This window comes from Camelina sativa, chromosome 12, assembly GCF_000633955.1.
Source record: "Camelina sativa cultivar DH55 chromosome 12, Cs, whole genome shotgun sequence".
NCBI classification, from domain to species: domain Eukaryota; kingdom Viridiplantae; phylum Streptophyta; class Magnoliopsida; order Brassicales; family Brassicaceae; genus Camelina; species Camelina sativa.
This window is the reverse complement of record NC_025696.1, coordinates 7,878,542-7,900,935: the sequence shown is the minus strand read 5'-3', so window position 1 is coordinate 7,900,935 and position 22,394 is coordinate 7,878,542. Positions and strand designations below refer to the sequence as shown.

The 22,394-nt window shown below is 31.4% G+C and overlaps 2 protein-coding genes across 4 annotated transcripts; one reads left to right on the top strand and one right to left on the bottom strand.

Annotated features, from left to right (window-relative positions):
• On the bottom strand, positions 203 to 5,378 carry LOC104730790 (transcriptional regulator ATRX-like). Of its 3 annotated transcripts, none has more exons than XM_010450008.1 (7): positions 5,268 to 5,378; positions 1,544 to 4,760; positions 1,372 to 1,453; positions 1,184 to 1,247; positions 793 to 978; positions 653 to 713; positions 203 to 579 (listed from the first exon to the last, which is right to left on the bottom strand). In XM_010450008.1, exons 2-7 carry the CDS (start codon positions 4,731 to 4,733, stop codon positions 425 to 427), a joined length of 3,738 nt encoding a protein of 1,245 aa, XP_010448310.1. In that variant the 5' UTR covers positions 4,734 to 4,760; positions 5,268 to 5,378; the 3' UTR covers positions 203 to 424. The 3 variants fall into 3 exon arrangements, with proteins under 3 accessions (XP_010448310.1, XP_019089671.1, XP_010448312.1); XM_019234126.1 differs by lacking the exon at positions 5,268 to 5,378 and adding an exon at positions 5,055 to 5,145; XM_010450010.2 differs by lacking the exon at positions 5,268 to 5,378 and adding an exon at positions 4,973 to 5,054.
• LOC104730789 (1-aminocyclopropane-1-carboxylate synthase 7) lies at positions 17,981 to 19,992 on the top strand. Its single transcript, XM_010450007.1, has 3 exons — positions 17,981 to 18,279; positions 18,381 to 18,676; positions 18,857 to 19,992. The coding sequence occupies exons 1-3, from the start codon at positions 18,076 to 18,078 to the stop codon at positions 19,713 to 19,715; spliced, it is 1,359 nt and encodes a 452-aa protein (XP_010448309.1). The 5' UTR covers positions 17,981 to 18,075; the 3' UTR covers positions 19,716 to 19,992.

Below are 22,394 nucleotides of genomic sequence, written 5' to 3'. Positions count from 1 at the left end.
TTGCTTCTAATTTTTTAATGTCTTGGAAGATTCGAAGTTATGACGATTATTTTCTCTTTTCCACCTTTTTAATGTGTTGAACTATGTATTTTTAAACTAGTAAACAAATCAAGAACAAACAAGTATTGATAACGATATACATATATATATATATATATATATATATGAAATTATGAATAACAATCAACTTATTTGAAGACAATTACCAATTTGAATCTAGATTATTATCATAAACAGATAATGTATATAATGAGGCTGGTCTTTGAAACACAAGAAATTACAAAGATAAACAAAAATGTGAAGTGAAGTGAGCTAAATTGAAGTTTCAGGGAGTAGAGTTTCTCCACCGGAAGTAACTTAATCTGTCCATGAACACTTAGTTGTTGTGAGCGGCAATTACATGGTCAAGTCCTCGGTGGAGGGATTACTTATGTGCCTCGACGACCTTAGAGTAAAACTCCCATGACTCGTGCGTCTCAGTTATGGCAGTCTGACCAAATGGATTCTCTGCGACAAACTTCTGAACGTTCTCCGCATCCGCTAATCTTTCAAGATACTTCCTTAGTTCACCCTCAGGTCCTGTCACAATAAAAGAAATATCAGTTAACTCTGTCTGGTTGCTGTTGAGTAATTTAACAATGTAAAGACTAACCCAATGCAGAATCTTGATGGTCTGTGTACTGGTACGGGGAAGGGAAGATTCCAGTGTATGGCTGAAAGAGATACCAAGCAATGTTGAGGTTAAAAGTGTCATTGAATGCATAATATTTTCGCAGGTGCTCGAATACTTACAGGATTACACAAAGCCTTGTCGGGTGAATCGTCAACTAGCAAAGTGTTTGTCTCATCATACTTTCGGTTTCCACAACTGATGCATGTCCCAACACGTTCCCATACTGTTCGTAGATCCTTGAGGAACAGAGGCTTATCGTTCTTCTCCTGAGTTTTAAACTTCGTTGTAGTGCATTTATTCTGATCCTGTGTACATATAAAGATTAGGATTGGTGAGTTCATTAGCTGGATTTTTGGACTAAAAAGTAGAGTGAGTTCTGCTCGTATGTTAAACTACATAGCTCATAAAGATTGTATACTGTGTTGCTACAATCTCAATGTCAACTGCACTTCTCATCATCTACTCTCAAAATCTAGAAAATTGCTCAGAGAGGTTGTAGAGATCACTTACAAAACAGAACAACAGATTCCTCGCATAGTTTCTCATTACAATGCTGACCATATAATCCAACCCACTAGTAAGAGAAAAAGGAGAGATGGAGTTAACTGAGGATTTGAAAGTCGTATATGTATTAGACACCTCACTAAGAAAAGCAAAAAACAATGCAATTGAGTTTTTAATCAGTTCAAGAAGCTTACATGCGCCTGGAGGACCATATCGCAACATTAAATCTCTCAAAGCAAAAGTCGAGAAAACTGGAAACAAAAGGCCTCCTGAAGACTATAGAAAAATGGACAAAGGAATTACTCTGCAGTCAAAGAAGCATGTAACAACTTACGAGTGACCACACTGAAATTAATTCTTTCTTACCTGATCTATATGATACTTTACCATCTGGAATTAATTGACCTGTAAAGCCCTGAACGATATCCGCCAGTATTCCATTCAAATCAAATACAAGCAACTTTCTAGTACGACCATCACATGAACATTTAGGTACACTTCCAATTTCTGATGAAGCAACTCCTTGAACCATATTATTCTGTATTACAACAGAACTTGATAAAGACATTTCAAGCTTTTCCCCATCAAATTCTGGTTCTTCATCTTTAGGCACGGAAACAGCATCCTTCTCCTCCATATCATCAGTTTTATGATCTAAATCATTTTTCTTATTCTTGCTCTTCTTTGTTTTGACCTCAACCTTGCTAACACCTTCTGCTCCCAAAGCATTCTGATCAACTTCTCCATTTTCATCATTTATCTTTTTACTGTCGTCCTCCATATTGTCTGTTTTATGATCTGACAGGTTTTTCTTCCTCTTGCGTTTCTTTGTTGTGCCCTCAACCTTACTAACACCTTCTGCTCCCAAGGCATTCTGATCAACTTCTTCCTTTTTATTTTTTTTCTTTTTTTTGGTATTTTCAACATCCTGAACACTTTCCTTCTTAGTTGCAGAATCTTCAATGTTACTAGCCAAATCCTTACTGGCAATCTCCCCATCAGCATTCCCATCGCAATTTTCCACACCTTCTCTATTTGATTGATACAACAAACAGTCGCTATCCATGATGGCTACTGATTCGCAATTTGTTTTCTTTTTTGTCTTCCTTTTCTGTCTTTTGCGTGCAACGTCACTATCACCTTCTGCTCCAATTGTATCCTGATTAGATACAATATTTTCATCTTTTGTCCTTTCTTTACGTTTTCCAGATTTCTGAACTCCACTTTTCTCTCTCATTACAGACTTTTCAGTTTTACTTGTCATATCCTCTCCCCCAAACTGTTGTCCGGCATTTCCATCACAATTTTGCATGTCTTTTTCGTCTGAATGATCCAACAAACACCCAACAGATACTGATGGCTCATAGACTTCAATACCTGCATATGACGTTTTATTCTTCTTCCCCTTCTGTTTTTTGCTCCTTACATCACATACACCTGCTCCAACAACGTCCTCTTTAACTCTAGTTTTTTCATCTGTTTCCTTCTCTTCAGTTTTTCCGAGATTCTGTAAACCACTTCCCTCCCCAGTTACAGAATTTTCTCTCTGACTTGCTGGATAACTAACTAACTCTCGCCCACCATTTCCATCATTATTTTCCACAAACTCTACTGGCCCGCTTTTCATGGAGGTTGATAAAGTATTTCCTAACGGGTCGCAGACCTCCACTGTTTCGGTCTTTCTCTTCTTCCTTCTCTTGGCTTTAGGATTCTGAGCCACAGTTTCATTGACATCTGTGCATTCTTGTTGTTCCACTGTATCATCCTTGGATTTTGGACAACTACTTATCATAACACTAGCAACAGATATTTCCTCTTTACTCATCGATTTTGATTCTTCAGCTTCAGAATTATCGTACTTAGCTTCAAGAACGTCTTCTTTAACTTCAGTATTTCCATCTGTTTCCTTGCTCCCATCACTATTTTCCACACACTCTGCTGACCCGCTTTTCGTGGAGGTTGGCAAAGTATTTCCTAACGGGTCGCAGACCTCCACTGTTTCGGTCTTTCTCTTCTTCCTTCTCTTGGCTTTAGGATTCTGAGCCACAGTTTCATTGACATCTGTACATTCTTGTAGTTCCACTGCATCATCCTTGGATTTTGGACAACTACTTATCACAACACTAGCAACAGATATTTCCTCTTTACTCATCGATTTTGATTCTTCAACTTCAGAAATAGTATCGTATTTAACTTCAAGAACGTCTTCTTTAACTTCAGTATTTCCCTCTGTTTCCTTGCTCCCATCATTAATTTCCACACACTCTGCTGACCCGCTTTTCGTGGAGGCTAATGGATCACACGCCTCCACTGTTTTGGTCTTTCTCTTCTTCTTTTTCTTGGCTTTAGGACTCTGAGTTTGGGCCACAGTTTCACTGAGTTTGACATCTGTGCACTCTTGTTGTTCCACTGTATCATCCTTGGATTTCGGACAACTACTTATGACAACACTAGCAATAGATTTTTCCTCTATATTCATCGGTTTTGATCCGTCAGCTTCAGAAGTAGTATCACATTTAAGTTCAAGAACATATTCTTTAACTTCGGTATTCCCATCAGTTTCTTTATTCCCATCATTATTTTCCACACACTCTACTGACCCGCTTTTGGTGGAGGTTGGCAGAATATTTCCTAATGGATCAGAGACCTCCGCTGTTTTATTCTTTCTCTTCTTCCTTTTCTTGGCTTTTGGACTTTGAGTTTGGGCCACAGCCTCACTGAGTTTAACATCTGTGCACTCTTGTTGTTCCACAGTCTCATCCTTGGATTGCAGACAACTATTTATCACAACACTAGGAACAGAGTTTTCCTCTTTACTCATCGATTTTGATCCTTCAGCTTCAGTAATAGTATTGTACTTTACAGCAACCCCTGCATTGGTACTATGAATATCAACATCACTTTCCTTCAGTGCGTTTCTATCCCTCTTTTTTTCTCTCTTTCTTTTCTGGGAACAAGTCAAACTAGTACCATCTGGCTGTGAATCTTCTTGCACTGAAAAATTAGGGCCGGTACAAAGTTGTGCTGCTCCAGGTTTTTCACATGAAACTTGAGTTTGTTCGTGTGACCCTTCTTGTATTATACCATTTGACAGAGTGTTGGGTGGCTGCACTTGGTCTTCGTTGGTGATTTTTTCTACATCATCCAACATTTTCTCTTCACAGGAAGCCTCCTCTTTCTTTTTCTTCTCTCTCCTTTTTGATTTTTTTCTACTGGAACCATTCTTATTAGCATCTGGTAGTGAATCTTCTCCTGTTGACATAATTGGATCTGCATGATGTAGTGTAGCTGCAGGTAGTGTAGATACACGATTCTCAGATAACTGGACTTGATTTTCACTGGTGGATTTCTCTGTTTCCCCCTCTTTTTGCTCTTCAGATGAAAAAGCCCCATCTGCGTAACCATTCTGGCTACTGATATGAGAATCATCATTCTTCAACTCACTTTCATGTTTCCTTGATTTCCTCTTCTTTTTTCCCGATCTCTCCTTATGCTTATCACTCTCAGGATTATTCACACAGTCATTTGAGTTTCCAATCTCTGAAACAGTCTCCATAACTACCTTGATTTACTCGGCAATCAGCTGCAGTTACAAAAACAAAAACAAGGGAATACGTTACTTAAGTTAAAGCACAAGTAATGACTCACACAATTGTTAATTAAGATGCCTCACATAAATCCTAAACAGAGCTCGATAAGTCTGTAATTGATTAACAACTGAGCCATAGATACTAATGCATTCAGTGTGAACTAAAAGAAGCAGTCAATCCAGAAAAAATATGCACATTCTAATACCATTGTTCATGAAAATTTGATTGGCAGTGTTCTGTAATCCCTAAACACACAAAACGGTACTTAGCAAAAGCCATTAACGAACCAGAGAATCTATTCAAACCCAAAACCCAGAAGTTTTAGTGAATCTTCAATCCCAGGGTCAGATCTTAAATCCGAATTTGGAAAACAAAAATCACCCTGAAGAAGAGACGAACATGGCAAGACATTAAATTCAACCCGAAAGTAAAACAGGCTAGTATCTCAATACCGACCACCGTATCGGAGAATTCTCAGAAGAGCAGAAGAAGAAGAAAACCTGGAAAAATAATTTCAAATTGGGGAAGAGTGTGTCTCTGACGAACTCTCAGAAGAGGCGCGGCGAATTCGAGAGCCCAAGGGTTTTTTAACTCAACAACCTCCGTTACTACTGCGCCGTCCTAATCCTATAACTAATAAACCGTTCCGGTTTTAATTGAAATACAAAACATTATCGATAACCATTCCGGTTTACAAGAATGGGTTTTAATTAATTCTTAAAAAAAACTATGGTCCATATAGTTGGCCCATTTAGAAATAGACAATATGGACTTGGGTTATATTATTATACATGACAGATCCAAGAGTAGCTAGGTCTCACTCAAAATGAGCAAAACGAAACATCTTTCTAGGACGATGATTCTGTTCATCAAATCAAGAATTCAGAGTCATATTAAAGTTTCTAACTCACGGTTAATGACATAATTCATACAAATAGTTTATATTCTTTTGTCATTGAAGCATTCAAAATTTTGATTTAAGAATCGCAAAGTAGTTTATTTTCTTTTTTGTAACTCATAAAGTCTTGGATTTAGTTAATTAAGCTCCTTGCATTTGTTTGACAAAATAGAAACGAGAGACCCTGATGATGAGGGTTTACGTTTTTTTTTCTCTTATAGGTAGATTATTATTTCGAGTCATCTATCAGTAAATCTGAAGAAGAAAGGGTCTTATCTGTGTATAGAATATATTACAAAAACAAATGTTTATTGAAGTATATATAATGGGGTTATTGTATAACTCGATATTTGAAATTATCTGTCAATAAAATCTGTAAAAGCAACTTGAACTTTAAAAACTAAGTTGCACGCGTAGCAACAATTTTAATCTATCACATGTTTTAATCATAAAGCACCTCTGAACCCACTAGGCACAGCTAGACTGTAATGTTGGTGTGTTCTTAAATTTCGATTACTTGTTATCATTACAATTTTTACTGGAACTCACATTAGATACCAAACTGGACGTACGTACGTAGACACAGCTATTTCTTGTATATATATCACTGTTTTGATTCTAATCATGAAGACTATAGTAGTTACTAGTTACCATCAAGCAACATAACAGACAAAACAATTAAAGTTATATATGCAATGAGGTTACTCTCTGCGGAAAAGGATTTGGCAATTCTTCTCATTTTCGAAGTTTCATATCGATAGAACTAACCATTCAATAAAAAACAATTGGTCAATCAGTGTGTAGATAATACATATACGTGTGTTTTTTTCTTTGTGGGCAAATGAGAATAGACAGACTGTCGTATTTCACTTTACATTTGTTTATACATATAAGAATTTGTTTTTTCTTTCTTCTGTATTTTTTATTTATATTTGGGCATGAGAATCAGTGTCAGAGTGGAAGCTATTAGCTATGTTGGTTGATAATTCATTTTCTAATATATATGCAAAAGTGAAGCTTCATAATAATACATATATATGTACATATATTGACGACCCATTCATGCATTATTCAACAATGATTGAAGATCACAATAAAGTGTACTAGTTATAAGATATTATTACAAAATTTACAACTTGACTTACTCCATGTGTGTTTTTAATTCTCGAGGCACTTTTGTGTTCTTGATTTATATTTACAACTAATCTAACAATTGTATTATACAGCTATTTACATATAAAAAATACAGCCATTTCTGTTGAAAAATTAATGGATCGGAGTCCCCATCTGTTTAGACAAATCCATTTTTTCACAAGTTCCAAGATTGTATGATGAATATGATAATTCTAATCAATTACCTCACTTTGGACTGTTAATAATGCAAATACAAACATCAAATTTTTATGTTGGAAACCCATAAGAAGCAATCTAATGATTTTATTTCTCTAATTTTTTTTTTGTCAACAAAACATGTAGTATAAGGAGTTAAACCAAAATGGCGACATCAACATGCTAAATACTAAAACAAACTAGTACTATTTTCAGTTTAAAATTTATTTATTTTATATCAAAATGAGTGTGTGTGTGTGTGTGTGTGTGTGTACGTCTATAGTATAGTTTAACCGCCATGAAAATATGGAAATAAATCATATGTACTTTCCAATGTAATTCTACGCCATATGAATAATTCCAGTTTAGTTTCAAACACTGGTTTCATAAGCTAGCTAGATCTGATCAAAGAAGAAGATCTATTTTCTAAATGCATTTTTAGCCACTATAATGTAGCTCAAAACTAGTTTACAACTCCTCCAATATCCAGTTACCAATACATATTGTACAAAGCATGTTTAACATGTATTCATGATATTTCCAATAAAGCAATATATACACATAGATATTAATTTTAGTTACATCGACCTTTCTTCATGGTTTTATGCAGTTCCTCAGCTCAAAAAGCTTATGGACACTATCATTTGGCATGATCAGCGCGTTAATACACCTAAAGTTGGCCGGATATATAAACATATTTACATGAATTTGTGTCTATTTAAAGGAGGTTCTTGATTTCCCCCTTATGTACGTAAAAAGAAAAACAATAATATATTATGTAGGAACAATAATGGTATTATATAAACTTTTCAGCGAAAAGGCAAGTTTTGGCTTCACATGCATATACTAGAATATTATGAACATCTAATAAGCTTAAGTACTTGTGTGTAATTCAGATATATATATATATATATATATATATATATACAACAGAAAATTAGAAAAAGACGTACATATATTCTCCTATTGCTGAGAAATAGTATTATTTAGTTAGGAATTGTATGCTTTGTTTCTTTTTTTAATATTATGGAGCTTTTAACTAAACACCGACATGTAATATTGTATCTTCTTCCAAGATTTTAATTTCAAATAACTCTACTTAACTTATTTTAGTTTATATAAAATATATTTTAGTTTATATTAAAGAAAATATATTTTAGAGTTGAGAAGATGAAGTAACACTTGCAGTGAAGAACTTGTGTTGCAGATTACGACAACGTGTTCGTACAAACACGTTTGGAATATTCTTGCATGTCACAACGCGTTTCAAAATATTATACTACTATTGGTTTTGTCTCATTGAAATCCAGAATAAAGAAATTAAAAATGTCAAACTATGAATGCAAACTAGTTTGTAATATGTATATGATTCCATATATCCATTTCCTGAAAAAAAAAGGAATTTAAGAATATCTAGTTAAAAAAATAGCTTTAAAAATTGTTTGGATTTGAATTGTAGTAAGTAAAAACCAAAAAAAAAAAAGAAGAAATCCCGACTGTAGAAAAAGAAAAAGAAAAAAGGAGTCGTATTATTGATACAGATATAGCTAAGCTATGGTGGAATGATCAGAAGGTTTGGTTGGAAGTATGATACGACTTACCAACTCAAGATGTTTAGTTAATCCATTTCTGACAAGTGACAAGAAGAATGAAACATGTCTGTCGTGGTCTCTTCTCATTGGTCAGATGACACTATGGAAGATACGACTTTTCACAAAATCGTTTATAAAAAATTATTTGTGTTGACAGCAAATCACTGGGGATTAGGATGATCATCATCGTCCTTCTCAGTTTAGTTGCTAGTTGCTACAATTATCTCATGGTTCAGACTTGATCTCTTTTTTATTTCTTTTGACTAATTATGAACGAGTGATGGACACACGAACCCCTGGTACAGTATATTATAAATATACCATCCTGGTAGTATAGCAAGCAGTGCAGTTTTGACAAAGTACATATATTATAGACTTTTTCGTTTTTTTTACCCTATAATAATTATGTATATCCTTATAGGGGCATTCTCAAAAATGCCCCTTTTTCCATACCCCTTTTTAAAAATACCCTTTCATGTTGACCATTTTTAAAACTACCCCTCTTTATATACAAAATGACCAAATTACCCTTTTTGAGTGACAGCAAGAATGTACAGTCATCAAAATCGAAAATATTTTCCCGCCAAAATTTTTTTTTCCCGCCAAAATCGAAAACTTTTCCCGAAAAAATTATTTTTCCTGCCAAAAAAAAATTTTCCCGCCAAAATCGAAAATTTTTCCCGCCAAAAATATTGAAATTTATACCTTTTAAAAACATTGTAAACGCTTTTAAAAAACTTTTAAAAGCGTTTACAAGGTTTTTAAAAGGTTTTTAAACACATTGTAAACGCTTTTAAAAACCTTGTAAATGCTTTTAAAAAGCTTGTAAATGCTTTAAAAAGTTTTTAAACACCTTGTAAACGCTTTTAAAAACTTTTTAAAAGCATTTAAAAGGTGTTTAAAAACCTTTTAAAAATTTTATAAAAACTTTTACAAGGTTTTTAAAAACATTGTAAAAGGGTTTAGAAGGTGTTTAAAAACCTTTTAAAAATCCTTTTAAAAACCATTTGAAAACCTTTTAAAAACCTTTTAAAAACCTTTTAAAACCTTTTAAAAACCTTTTAAAAATCTTGTAAAAGCGTTTACAAGTTGTTTAAAAAACCTTTTAAAACTCTTTAAAAAATCTTGTAAAAGCCTTTACAAGGTGTTTATAAGGCTTTTATAAGGTAGAAACCTTATAAAACCTTTTAAAAACCTTGTAAATTTTTTTTGGCGGGAAAAATTTTGGCGGGAAAATTTTTTTTTTCGAAATTTTTTATCAAAAGTTTTTTGACAAAAAAATTTTTGGCGGGAAAATTTTTTTGAAAAATTTTTGGCGGGAAAATATGTCGGAAATTTTTTGGCGGGAAAATTTTGTTTTTTTCTTTTTATTGAATAAAATAATTTTCATCTAAGGGTAAAATGGTCATTAAAAATTAAAAGAGGGCAAAAATAAAAATAGCCAGAAAAGAGGGTATTTTTGAAAAGGGGTATATCAAAAGGGGCATTTTTAACAAATTCTCATCCTTATAATCTGGAACCTATATCAAAGCAAGAACAACCAAGTTTAAATAAAAATAATCGGTAATTTTCTTCTAGCATGTGATTACATAACGCATTGTTAGAATTGCTTAAGAAACAAGTATTCACAATTGCTTAAAAATGAAATAATTTCTAATTGCTGGTATCATCAACCTTTCGGACATAGTTACCATGTTTAGCAGTCTCTTGTCTATGGCTTGAGAGAAACACTTGCATTCATATTTTAATTTCAGTAGAAGAGTTTGAAGCATGGCTTACAAAGCAGTACCACTATATGAATTCATTTAGTGTTTAGAAATTTGAGTAGTCTAATCTATATAATAATAACAATCTGAAAAAATGTGACCAACAGTTGTGTTTTTTCAATTGTACCTTTTGGAAAATGCAACCAACAGTTGTGTTTTTTTAATCGTACCTTTTGAAAAATGCGACCAACAGTTGTGTTTTTTCAATCATACATTTTGGAAAATGCGACCAACAGTTGTGTTTTTACAATCGTACATTTTGGATATTTTCTGAAAAGTCGTGATGGATCATTAAAACGGTTATTTATGAAAAGGTACAACTGTTCACTGTAAAGTTGTGTTGATTGGAACATTCATATCTTTTGAAATCTATATATATATATATATATATATATATATTTGTCTATTTGAACTGTTTTCATTTTTTTGGCTATGAAACAAAATCAACTAAATTTTCAATCTCAACTGTTTTTACATTCTAAATTATTTTCTAACATTCATTCTTTTAAAAGTCAAGAAATTCCTTTATATATAATAGCAATCCGAATAAATGCCACTAAAAGTTGTGTTTTTTCAATCTTACCTTTTGGATAATTTTCTAAAAAAATCTGTAGAAAATTTAAATAGTATGTTTTACAAAAAGTTGCGATTGTTCATTGTAACAGTTTATTTTGTAAAGTTGCAACTGTTCATTGTAGAGTTGTGTCTATTCGAATATTCGTATCTTTTGAAATCTATATATATTTGTCTGTTTGAACTGTTTTCATTTTTTTTGTCATGACACAAAATAATATAAAATTTCAATCTCAATGGTTTTTACAACTCTCTAAATTATTCTCTAGCACTCATTCTTTTAAAAGTAAAGAAATTCCTCTAATTCTTGATTTAACAAAAGATTTTTGTAATGATGAATCTAATTTACAACTTTTAGTTAATTTTATACATAAAAATTTAATGAAAATACCTAGAGTTTTTTTTGAAAAGTTAGATGGATTATATAGTGAGCTTTTGGATTTGACTTTTGAATATGGTAATAAAGATGTCTTCTATTTAAAAGCAGTTTATATGAGTTTGTAGGTATAATCAAGTGCAAATACAACAGTTGCAACTTTTCGTAAAAAATTTGTTTTTTTAATTCAAACTGTTGTATCTGTTCATTGTAGAGTTGTGTCTTTTCACTATATTTTATTTATATTTTTTCTTCACAACTTTTCGTTCTAATATGTGTGTCTAAATAGTCATGCCTTTTGAATTTTCTTTATATTTGTCTCTTCATCATCAACTAACAAGTTCATTGAAACAAATTTTCCATTTTATGTTAAATCTAAATAATTGAATATTAATATCTAATATTCAACGTTATTTTATAATCTAACTAAAATTTTAGAAATGATTATATCAATAAAAAAATTTAATACAACTTAATATAGAATTTACAGTTGCGTCTATTTATCTTAACTTTTCGATAAAAAATATTTTAATATTTAAAAATAATAATAACAAACTGAATCAATGCGAACAACAGTTGCGATCTTTCGTAGTACTTTTTGTAAAAAATAATTTTATTATTAGTTTTTTAAACTCAAACAGTTGTATTTGTTCATTGTAGAGTTGTGTCTTTCACTATATTTTATTTGTATTTTTTCATCACAACTTATCGTTCCAATAGGTGTGTCTATTTAAATAGTCATATCTTTTGAACTTTCTATATATTTGTCTCTTCATTAATAACTAACAAATCATCGTTCGTTGAAACAAATTTTTCTTTTTTTTTGTTGAATCTTGAATATTAATATATAATATTCAATGTTATTCTATAATCTAATTAAAATTTTATAAATGATTATAGTAATATAGAAATTTAATAAAACTTAATATAGAATTTACAGTTGTGTCTATTTATCGTAATTTTTTGTTAAAAACTATTTTAATATTTAAATTTTATTTTATTTTTTGTTAAGAGTTGTGTATTTTAATTTTAATCTTTTCGTTGATACAGTCTCACTTATTATTAAATATATTTTTAATTATAATTATTATTTAATAGAAAAATACATTTACTCATTACAACCATTAGTTCAATATTCTCAATTAGGATCATTTTGTCATAATAATTTTTTTAATTTTACTCTTTACCATTATTCTTCATAAAAATATCTTATATTTATAATATTTTAAACAATATGTTTTGCAAAGTTGCGTCTATTCTACATAATATTTTTTGTTATAAGTTTTCATTTTGATGGTTGTGTTTTTAATTACAATTTATGTTTAATTTTTATGTATTCAAACTATTCTATTACATTCAAATAAGTACTTCCCCCGCGACATCGCGGGAGTCTGAGTCTTAGTAGTAACGATTAATAGAAACATATTAAGTAAACTTTTTTGTGAAATCCACTTATTACCAACAAAAGTTTACACTAACAAAAAAAAAAGTTTACACAAACAAAAAGGTCATAGGCTCATTGCTATATAACTAGATAATATACTTAATTAACAACAAAGAATATAGATCACAGTATCGTTTGATGCATGTCTCGTATATTTTCATGAAGATGCTCTCCTTGTTAGCCGCACAAACAGTCGCCAAAACTCCACTTCTCTTTCACGTTCTCAGTTACAACTTGCGTCATTGTTTATTTAAAGTATATTAATTTAATCCAGTTATTAGTATTTAATTTAGTTCATACTTCAATGATTGGTCCGTAAGATATTATGAACTTCTGCTAGAAGATTTCGTGTTAGGATTAGTAATTGATTGCAATTTATTATACACTTATAGGAATCAATCAATCAATTGGTGACTAAATTTGATTCTATGTTCCTATGAAATTACACACGATACGAAAACAATTCATTGGATTGTCACGTTTGTGGAAGACATAATCCAGCATGATTTGAAGCAAATCTATGACATTAAACTAGAAGAAATGAACCATTCAGTACTAATTTCCTAACGTTTTGCTTCTAACATGTTTGTTTTTCTAAAGTTAACAACAGATTAATGTATATATAAATCACGGTTCTGAGTTTTGATCGTTATAATGTCTTTTCCAGATGAAAGATAAATCAATTTCGAAAATGATAGTGTTTTCACTCTGCATACTAAAATGATGGTGGTACATACACTTTTATGTATATGTGATGTATTTTTAATTGCTTAAATGATTGATCGAATGTTTTTTTTTAAAAAGTGACAAATTGGAATATTACATACATCATTTTTTTTTCTTTACATTCATCTAGGTTTGAGAGTACTATATGGTTATATTGGATCTAATTGATAACGTACATAAAATTGTACATAAAAATTGTAAACTTGAATGATAAGTTGTTACGCAATAATGTGTTACGCAATAATGTAAAACTATGAGAAAGGATGATACATAAAAAATATATTAAAAATTTGAAAATAAAGTTTTTAGTAATGTTTTTGTGATTAATAAAAAATTAAAACGATACAACTTGTACCATTTTTTTTTATACTCACCAATTACACCCATTATATGTATTAGAATTTCGACTGTAATACAATTATATAAGATAAAGTCTCTAATTTTTAACGGGTATTATTGTTCATGAGTCTTATGTCATGATATCTTTAAGCTCTTATATGCTTATGAAATTCAAGTTTCACTCGCCATCTCCCTACAACAAGGAAAATAATTACTCCAAATGACCTTTTTCATTTTATGTGTGCACAATTATTGCAAGTGACCACAAATATTTTTTGCATATTTTTTCTTATTTGAACTGTAGTAAAATTTTATTCCAATAGTTATTCCTATGCATCGTCATATTTGCAAAATGAAAATTAAAACGCTTTACATATTTTTACTCACAGTTTATGAAATTTTAGTTTTAAAATTATTTTGAATGGTATGAAAATTAAAACGCTTTACATATTTGAGTTTGACTCCATTACCATGTTATGTATGACACTGTAACCCTCTTCAACACAGATATTACTAATGAAAGATGAAATCTTTTTTTTTTTTTTTTGGTCAAAAAATGAAAGAAGGAATCCATATTGCAATATATTGCAATATACAGTAGATAGATATTCATAGTACTAGGGACTCCTAAAAATTTTCTCATATCATAATATATATGATATAATAGTGTTTTTTCTTCGTAATCTAGGTTATGAATATATAAGAAGTACATATTATCAAATAAAAAGACATATAATCAGCACCAACATTTTTTTTTTCTCAAACAAAAGACGTATAATCAGCATTACCATTTTTGTTTTTGGAGTTGGTAATGTATTGAGATTCAATCTACAGTTTTATTTCCGAATCTTAAGCTGGTGGGTTCGATCACATGCAGATTATACATTTGTCTATATAAGTATTACGTAAAAAAAATATACGCACATATGTAACAACACGTGTGTATAACTGTGTATATCTCCTATATACGTGCATCTACAATTAGAGTATAAGTTTACATTGTTTTTGTTATCTTCTACCTAAATTAATTACTTTTTAAATGTCTTATATTGTTGTGTCGATTAATACCCTTTAGTCAGCTATTTTATGTCCAAACATACAAACAGCAAATCCTTACACAAAATCTTAATCTTAGTGTGCGGGCGAAATTGCGACCATACAACTTCTTTTATTATACTCCCTCTGTTTCACAAAGAGTGTCATTCTGGAGAAAATTTCTTGTTTCACAAAGAATGTCATTTTACATTTCCAATGAGTGTTTTAATGCTAAATTTTCTTTTTTACCCCTAAACCCAAAGCTATTTTCATTGAATTTTGATCATTAATCACTTAATAAATAGGGGCAAATAAGTATAATTCAAACTTTTCTTAATTTGTGTGAAATATGTCAAAATGACACTCTTTGTGAAACAGAGGGAGTACCTAACTATAAATCTGATCTAAAAAAATAAAAAGTTTTTTTTTTCTCGGGTTTGAGTCCGAATTAAGGATATGTAATAGACTAGAAATGGAGTGTATATATTCGTTCGGCTAGAGCAAATATGTTAGGTTGGTTTTATAAAAAAAGAAAAATCGTATAGTATGAAATCTAAAATAGCTAACCTTACCTTACTTAATTCGTTCTTGTACTTGAGAAGTTACTTACACATTAATCTTAAACTTCATCGTCAAAACAAGCTTTAAACTAGGAATTACAATATTTTCTATTCACAGTGCCCTTGTAGACAGAGATCAAATTTTGATAACATGTGTTTAATTTAGAACTGTTCTAGAATTCGACTATACTATCATCAGTATTATGCTATGATGGTTATAGACTTATAGTAATAAAAACAATCATTTATAGTTTGGAGAAAAAAAAATCTCCGTAGTAACCACTTCTATAAACAAAATGTACCCACCAACACAAAATGGAATCAACAACTCTCTACTAACTTAATATCGAATTGAGGAACTCGTGCTTTTAATCTTTGTTAATTGTCTATAAGAGATGTTTTTTTTGGTTACTCCACTTTTTATTTGAGTTTTGAAAATTTCGATTCTGTAAGACTATATATACTATTAATTGCGATACGTGGGGTCAGCTAAGATCCTTCAAGAACTTATATTCTTGATGATCATATTGTTCACAGATTGGAATCATAATCTTATGCTATGATTGTATGTATCTGTGTCACGTAGTTCGACTTTTAACCACTCTTAGATTTCCGAAATATCCTTCTCTATCTTTTTGCTTCACATATCGCATTACAACAAATTAATAAGATTTAGATATATGTGTAAGTGGTATTTAAAAGGTGACATGGTACAATAAATAAAATAACAAAATTAAGAATTAAAGAGTAAACTATGTTAAATATATAAAGAGTTTAAGCGGATGAATGGTAGGTATATCATTTGTTTAAGTTTAATGGTTTGTAAACATAAATTCGGCTTTTTTTTACATCCAAATATATATCAAGTTTTCGAACATGATTATGTTTTATTTCATTAGCGTGTTGAAATATAATTCAAAAACAAAACATAACAAAATATGTGGAAAAAACGTAAGTGATCTACTAATACTAGACATTCAACGTTTTATAAGTTTTAAAGAAATTCAAAAGATTATGAGGGTTTAAAAATCTGTGTTTTTATAAATGTAGTTTTTGTAATAATTATTACAGTATCTGTTACTACATGTTTATCTTCATGTGTACAGAGTTAAGACTGATAGCATGTGTAAGCGGGTTCCTAAGTACGAGAGAATTAAAATCTGCCTTAATTAAACAAAGGTTTTGATTAGCCGTACGTACCGCCATCAATAGGGAGCATTATTATCACCCATTAGGGAGCATACTTTGACCACTTGGCGAAAAATTATAAAAATGTTACGGACTAATTACGCAGCCCAGAATTAATTTAAATTATATAGTATTTAACAAACATTACATTTTTTTTTTTCCAGACCAACACATAAATTCATAATTAAACTACTAATAGATATTTACTAATTTGTGCAAAATATGGATCGAGTATATGGATTTGAACTCAAATACTGTTAGAACGGTGATATTTTCACAAGCCATTAATTCTTATCAACACTAATAAAGTGTATATGGATAGCCACCCACCCACTCCTCTCGTATTATCGGAATTACCTTTTTTTTTGTTTTCTTGGTGTTATCATCGAATCCGTGTAGTCGGCATTTCAACCACCGTATTTGGGCTATAGATCTCATAGCTAAAGCTTTGGAAAAAATAATTAAATAAATATTGTATGGAGCAAAAAAAATGTATTGACAAGAGAAGGAAGAAGAAGACACAAGCTAACAGTTGTCCGAAACTGATTTTGGCAAAAGGTGATCTTTGATTTTGCTTACAACATCGAATCAGAACATTTAATTTAGTTGTTTCCCCATTTCTTTCACCTAATGGAGTTTAATATCCCCAATAAATTTGATTAGTTACTTAATCGAGTTTTAATTATATTTAAACAGATAATGTAAAACAGACGTATACATTTTTATAAACTATAATCAAAAACTACACTACTGGATGACTCTTTGTTTACACATAAGTTTTGTTATTTAAATTTGTATTCTCAAAAAAAAAGAGTTAACTTATTATTTTATATTTCTGTAAAGATTAAAGAAAAAAGGTACTTTACAGTTTTCATAGTGAAACAGATTAATTACTTATTAAATTTGTTATATTAGCGAATGATTGATATTACAAAAAGAAAATATTTTCAATAACAAACTTGAGTATCAAAAAATGTATTGGTGTTCCTTTTTGGATTTAAATCGTTGCAGCCGACTAAACCCAAATTATTTTGAAACTTTCCCGAAATTAAAATAAACCACATTGAAAACAGAGGTAAACGATATTACGTATAAAAATTGATAATAAACGATTTATGGAACTGGCGATCTGCTATAGATGAACCACCAAGAAGTTTCAAGATATGAAAAACAAAAATAAAAATAGCCAAAACACTCTTATCTAATCATCCATTTGCAGGTCAATGACAACTTATTTTTCCACAATCGAATCTTCCTTATTCTTTACACAAACCTCTTCTCTATATGTAAGTAAACTAATATTAAATCGAAATATTGTCAAAGGACTTCCATCTCCGTCACGTTTGCTATATATACCTCTCCCTCATTAACTCAAATGTTTAACTCCAACACACTTCTCTTCTTATCTCTCTCTCTCTCTCTCCGATTGTGTTTCAGAGCTGTCACGTGTCACGTGTCAAGTTCGAAACTCTAACAAAAAAAATGGGTCTTCCTCTAATGATAGAGAGATCATCAAACAACAACAACAACAACAACAACGTCGTCGAGCTTTCTCGAGTTGCGGTTTCAGACACACACGGCGAAGACTCACCTTACTTCGCCGGTTGGAAAGCTTACGACGAGAATCCTTACGACGAAACTCATAACCCTTCCGGTGTTATTCAAATGGGTCTCGCTGAGAATCAGGTAATTTATTTTATTTCATTTAAATATTTAATCAACTTTTCTTATAAAATATGGCGATAATGTATTAATTATCTCCTCCATCATATTTCTTCTATACACAGGTCTCGTTTGATCTTCTAGAAACTTACTTAGAGAAGAAGAATCCAGAAGGTTCGATGTGGGGATCAAAAGGAGCTCCTGGTTTCCGTGAAAACGCACTGTTTCAAGACTATCACGGTCTTAAAACTTTCAGACAAGCCATGGCTAGCTTCATGGAACAGATTCGAGGAGGTAAAGCTAGATTCGATCCTGACCGAATCGTCCTCACCGCCGGAGCCACCGCAGCTAACGAGCTCTTAACTTTCATCCTTGCCGATCCTAACGACGCTCTTCTAGTCCCTACACCGTATTATCCAGGGTACGTCACACTTTATATTATATAATACCGAAAAAAATATGGTCATTCTTATAATATAAACTACAAAGAAATAGTTGCAACAAACTAACACCATTTATAAGAAAAATTTATAATCTTTTTGTATGTTTTCTATATTTTAATGCACTGTATTTACCGAACAATTTCTTTATTTCATTACAGATTCGATAGAGATTTGAGATGGAGAACCGGAGTGAAAATAGTACCGATCCATTGCGACAGCTCGAACAATTTCCAGATAACTCCGGAGGCGCTCGAGTCAGCTTACCAAACGGCTCGTGACGCAAACATTAGAGTCCGAGGAGTGCTCATAACCAACCCATCGAACCCATTAGGTGCGACGGTACAAAAGAAGGTTCTTGAAGATCTCCTTGACTTCTGCGTACGCAAGAACATTCACTTGGTCTCAGACGAGATCTACTCCGGGTCCGTCTTCCATGCTTCAGAGTTTACTAGCGTTGCCGAGATCGTAGAGAACATCGATGACGTGTCAGTAAAGGAACGAGTCCACATCGTATACAGCCTCTCCAAGGATCTTGGTCTTCCCGGTTTCCGCGTCGGGACTATTTACTCGTACAATGATAATGTTGTGAGGACAGCGAGAAGGATGTCGAGCTTTACGCTTGTCTCGTCGCAGACACAACACATGTTGGCTTCTATGTTGTCGGATGTGGAGTTTACGGAAAAGTACATAAGGATAAACCGGGAAAGACTTAGGAGACGGTACGAGACGATTGTGGAGGGGCTTAAGAAGGCAGGAATTGAGTGTTTGAAGGGGAACGCAGGACTATTTTGCTGGATGAATTTGGGTTTCTTGCTCGAAAAGAAAACTAAGGACGGCGAGCTCCAGCTTTGGGATGTGATCTTGAAGGAGCTTAAGCTGAACATATCTCCGGGAACTTCCTGTCACTGCTCGGAGTTTGGTTGGTTTAGGGTTTGTTTTGCTAACATGAGCGAGAACACTTTGGAGATTGCGTTGAAGAGAATACATGAGTTCATGGACCGAAGAAGGAAGTTTTGAAATGTAAAGTAAAAAAATGAAAGTAAATTAAATCCGTTTTTTTTTGGTGGTTAATGTATGGGGGAGGGTAAATTAATTTTTCAGGAAAGAGGAGATGATTAATCGAAATTCATTGATGTGAATATGGGTTTTCATTTGTTTCTCTTTTCTAGATATTATTGTTTGTTTTCTTGCTTTGGACAAAGCAAGTTAATTTGTATGTTCATCAAGGTTGACCTGTAATACTTGATGTTATAAACGACTTTTTTATATAAAGTATTACAGCATATCTTTCTTATGTATATCTCTATAACTTGAGTAAGCATGGTTTTTGTTCAACCGATCAAAACAATATTGTTTACGGCAAATGCAAAAATCTCCATATATGATATATCTGTTGATAAGACAGTAGCTAGCCACAAATTTGCTTCTTCCTTTTTTTAAGGTCACTGATCTGTATGTAATATTTGTTGACTTTTTTTCTTGTCGAATTGAAGTGAAAATTTGTTGATGTATACTTGTATCCAGCAAATGGGTTTAGATAAGATTATTTCAATATGTTCATGTCATTGTTGATGTAATTTCTACAGAAGTTAGTGTTTTTATATGGTCGGATCTTTTTGACTTGGTCACTGTACAACTCTAACAAGAAATGTGTTCCTTTTATTCTCTTAAATCTTAATATTATTTCACACGGTTTTTGGTGAGATCGAACTAATTTTTTACGTAGCTACCAAGTAAAGTATCTTACATATATATGAAGATTTATAACAAAAAAAAAATTAGTACAACTATTTGTAAGGTAACATCATAACATATATATAGTTTTGTCTTTTGATAACGAATTTTTTTTTTATGTCAGCGGAACTCTGGCTATTTTCGACTAGATGAAGCTAATTAATAAGAAATATTCTAGACTCACAATTTTTTTTTAAAAAATGAACATAAAATTGTATTCAACCAAAAACGTTTATACAAAGAATGCCATCATGTTTTTTACACCTTGAAAGAAAAATCAAAAGAGAGAGTTTTAAGAAACACAAAATTGCGCGAGTAGAGAACCACAGGTTTAAGCCATCAGTATAGTGATAATCTCCCAAGTCTCTCACATAGAAGATTTCACTAATCGCATGAATGGTGATGATATCTAAAACAAAATAACTCTAAAGAAGTGCAATATATATGCTCATAAATTTGAATTTCGACGTTGAAATGAGAACTAGTAGTGGTTTTGACCAGAAAAGATGTATAGTTTTCTTAAACACAACGACTTATAAGCTTAAATATGGGATTTGCCAGTTTATTATTTTCATGAAATAAATATCTAAATAGTTGGTTTTTTCCTAGCTAACGTCCCCGAGTTATTTAATTTCTTGGCCAAGACGAGGTCGTATACCACTTGGTCGAATAAAAACAAATGATATAAGTGCAAAGACATTGGTCTCTATTAAAGGAATATAATAATGCAAATTGTTGTTACATGTATTTATTTACACACATACTTATATTTTCCAAAAAGTGTGTAAATTACATTAGTGTATTCCGAATGAGTTCATCTATAAATTTAATGACAGGGAATTGTAGCTTTGTTGCACACAAAAAATAAGAAAAAGGCATGGTATTGGTAAGCTATATAGTATAGAGGTTGCATGCAACAGAAATATAGGCATGCATTTCTTACATCATGCACCTAGCGAAAACTAAAACAATCATTTTGATTCAAAATTGAAAATTGCTTTAGATAAATCATACATACATAAGTGAAACTCTAAATTTACGATTAATAGATGTTTTATACTGCACCAAATTTTCCATATGTATGTGTATATACTTTGACCTATATTACATTTACTATATAGCGTTTATGTTATGAACTTATGATTAATCATTTTCGTTATGTCATGCAGAAATAACAAACATATATTTACATACTTTGACTTATACAAGGTATATATTATATTAATGTTATAATACTTCCACTTACAGCTAATTAGGAGAAGTATTTGATTTGACTAGTCATTCTAAAAGAAAACCTTCTTAATTAAGCTTATTAAAATGAGTGTCGAAAGCGTCAAAGAAATGTTTAAGAATTTAAGACTAGTGGACTTTGCATGCATAATCCTTTTTAAATTAATCACCGATTTGACACTTAGTCTCTTCAATTTGCATGTTTCGTTATGACTTAAAAGTTAGTCTCCTCAATCTGCATGTTTCGTCATGTCTTTGTAATACACTTGACTTTATACATACTCATGTCTCTATCTACGTGTCTAATACTAAAATTTCTTATACTCGAAATTGTGGGTCAAATTAACTTTACCTTCCGATCCCCTTGTTACTACCTACTTGTTACCCCTTTTAATACTTTTGACTTCGTGTATATCATAATGTACATATATTTATGATATTTGGTCAAAAGTTTCAGTATTTATAATTGTAAACTTGTGACAAATGGAACCAAAACGTGTGTGACAAGTGCGAGGATTGACTTATCAAACTTCCCCTATAAGAAAATTTTGGCGAGACAATTTATTTTCATATTTTATTTTTATGTTTGTCAACAACAACATGCAACAACATATAATTATATATATGCAATGTAAGTTTATAGAGTACGTAACATATAGGATCGTTTTAGTCATGTCCAATGCTGATTCTGATCTATACCCACGAAAATGACAAAAAAAAAAAAAAAAAAAA

What these genes read in the sequence shown, in the direction of transcription:
- LOC104730790 (XM_010450008.1), bottom strand. Translation starts at nt 4,733, where the DNA reads ATGGAGACTGTTTCAGAGATTGGAAACTCAAATGACTGTGTGAATAAT. An exon ending in ATATGGTCCTCCAGGCGCAT is followed by an intron (nt 1,248 to 1,371) that starts GTAAGCTTCTTG and finishes TTCTCTTACTAG; the next exon opens with TGGGTTGGATTATATGGTCA. An exon ending in ACAAGGCTTTGTGTAATCCT is followed by an intron (nt 714 to 792) that starts GTAAGTATTCGA and finishes TATCTCTTTCAG; the next exon opens with CCATACACTGGAATCTTCCC.
- LOC104730789 (XM_010450007.1), top strand. Translation starts at nt 18,076, where the DNA reads ATGGGTCTTCCTCTAATGATAGAGAGATCATCAAACAACAACAACAAC. An exon ending in TGGGTCTCGCTGAGAATCAG is followed by an intron (nt 18,280 to 18,380) that starts GTAATTTATTTT and finishes TTCTATACACAG; the next exon opens with GTCTCGTTTGATCTTCTAGA. An exon ending in CCTACACCGTATTATCCAGG is followed by an intron (nt 18,677 to 18,856) that starts GTACGTCACACT and finishes ATTTCATTACAG; the next exon opens with ATTCGATAGAGATTTGAGAT.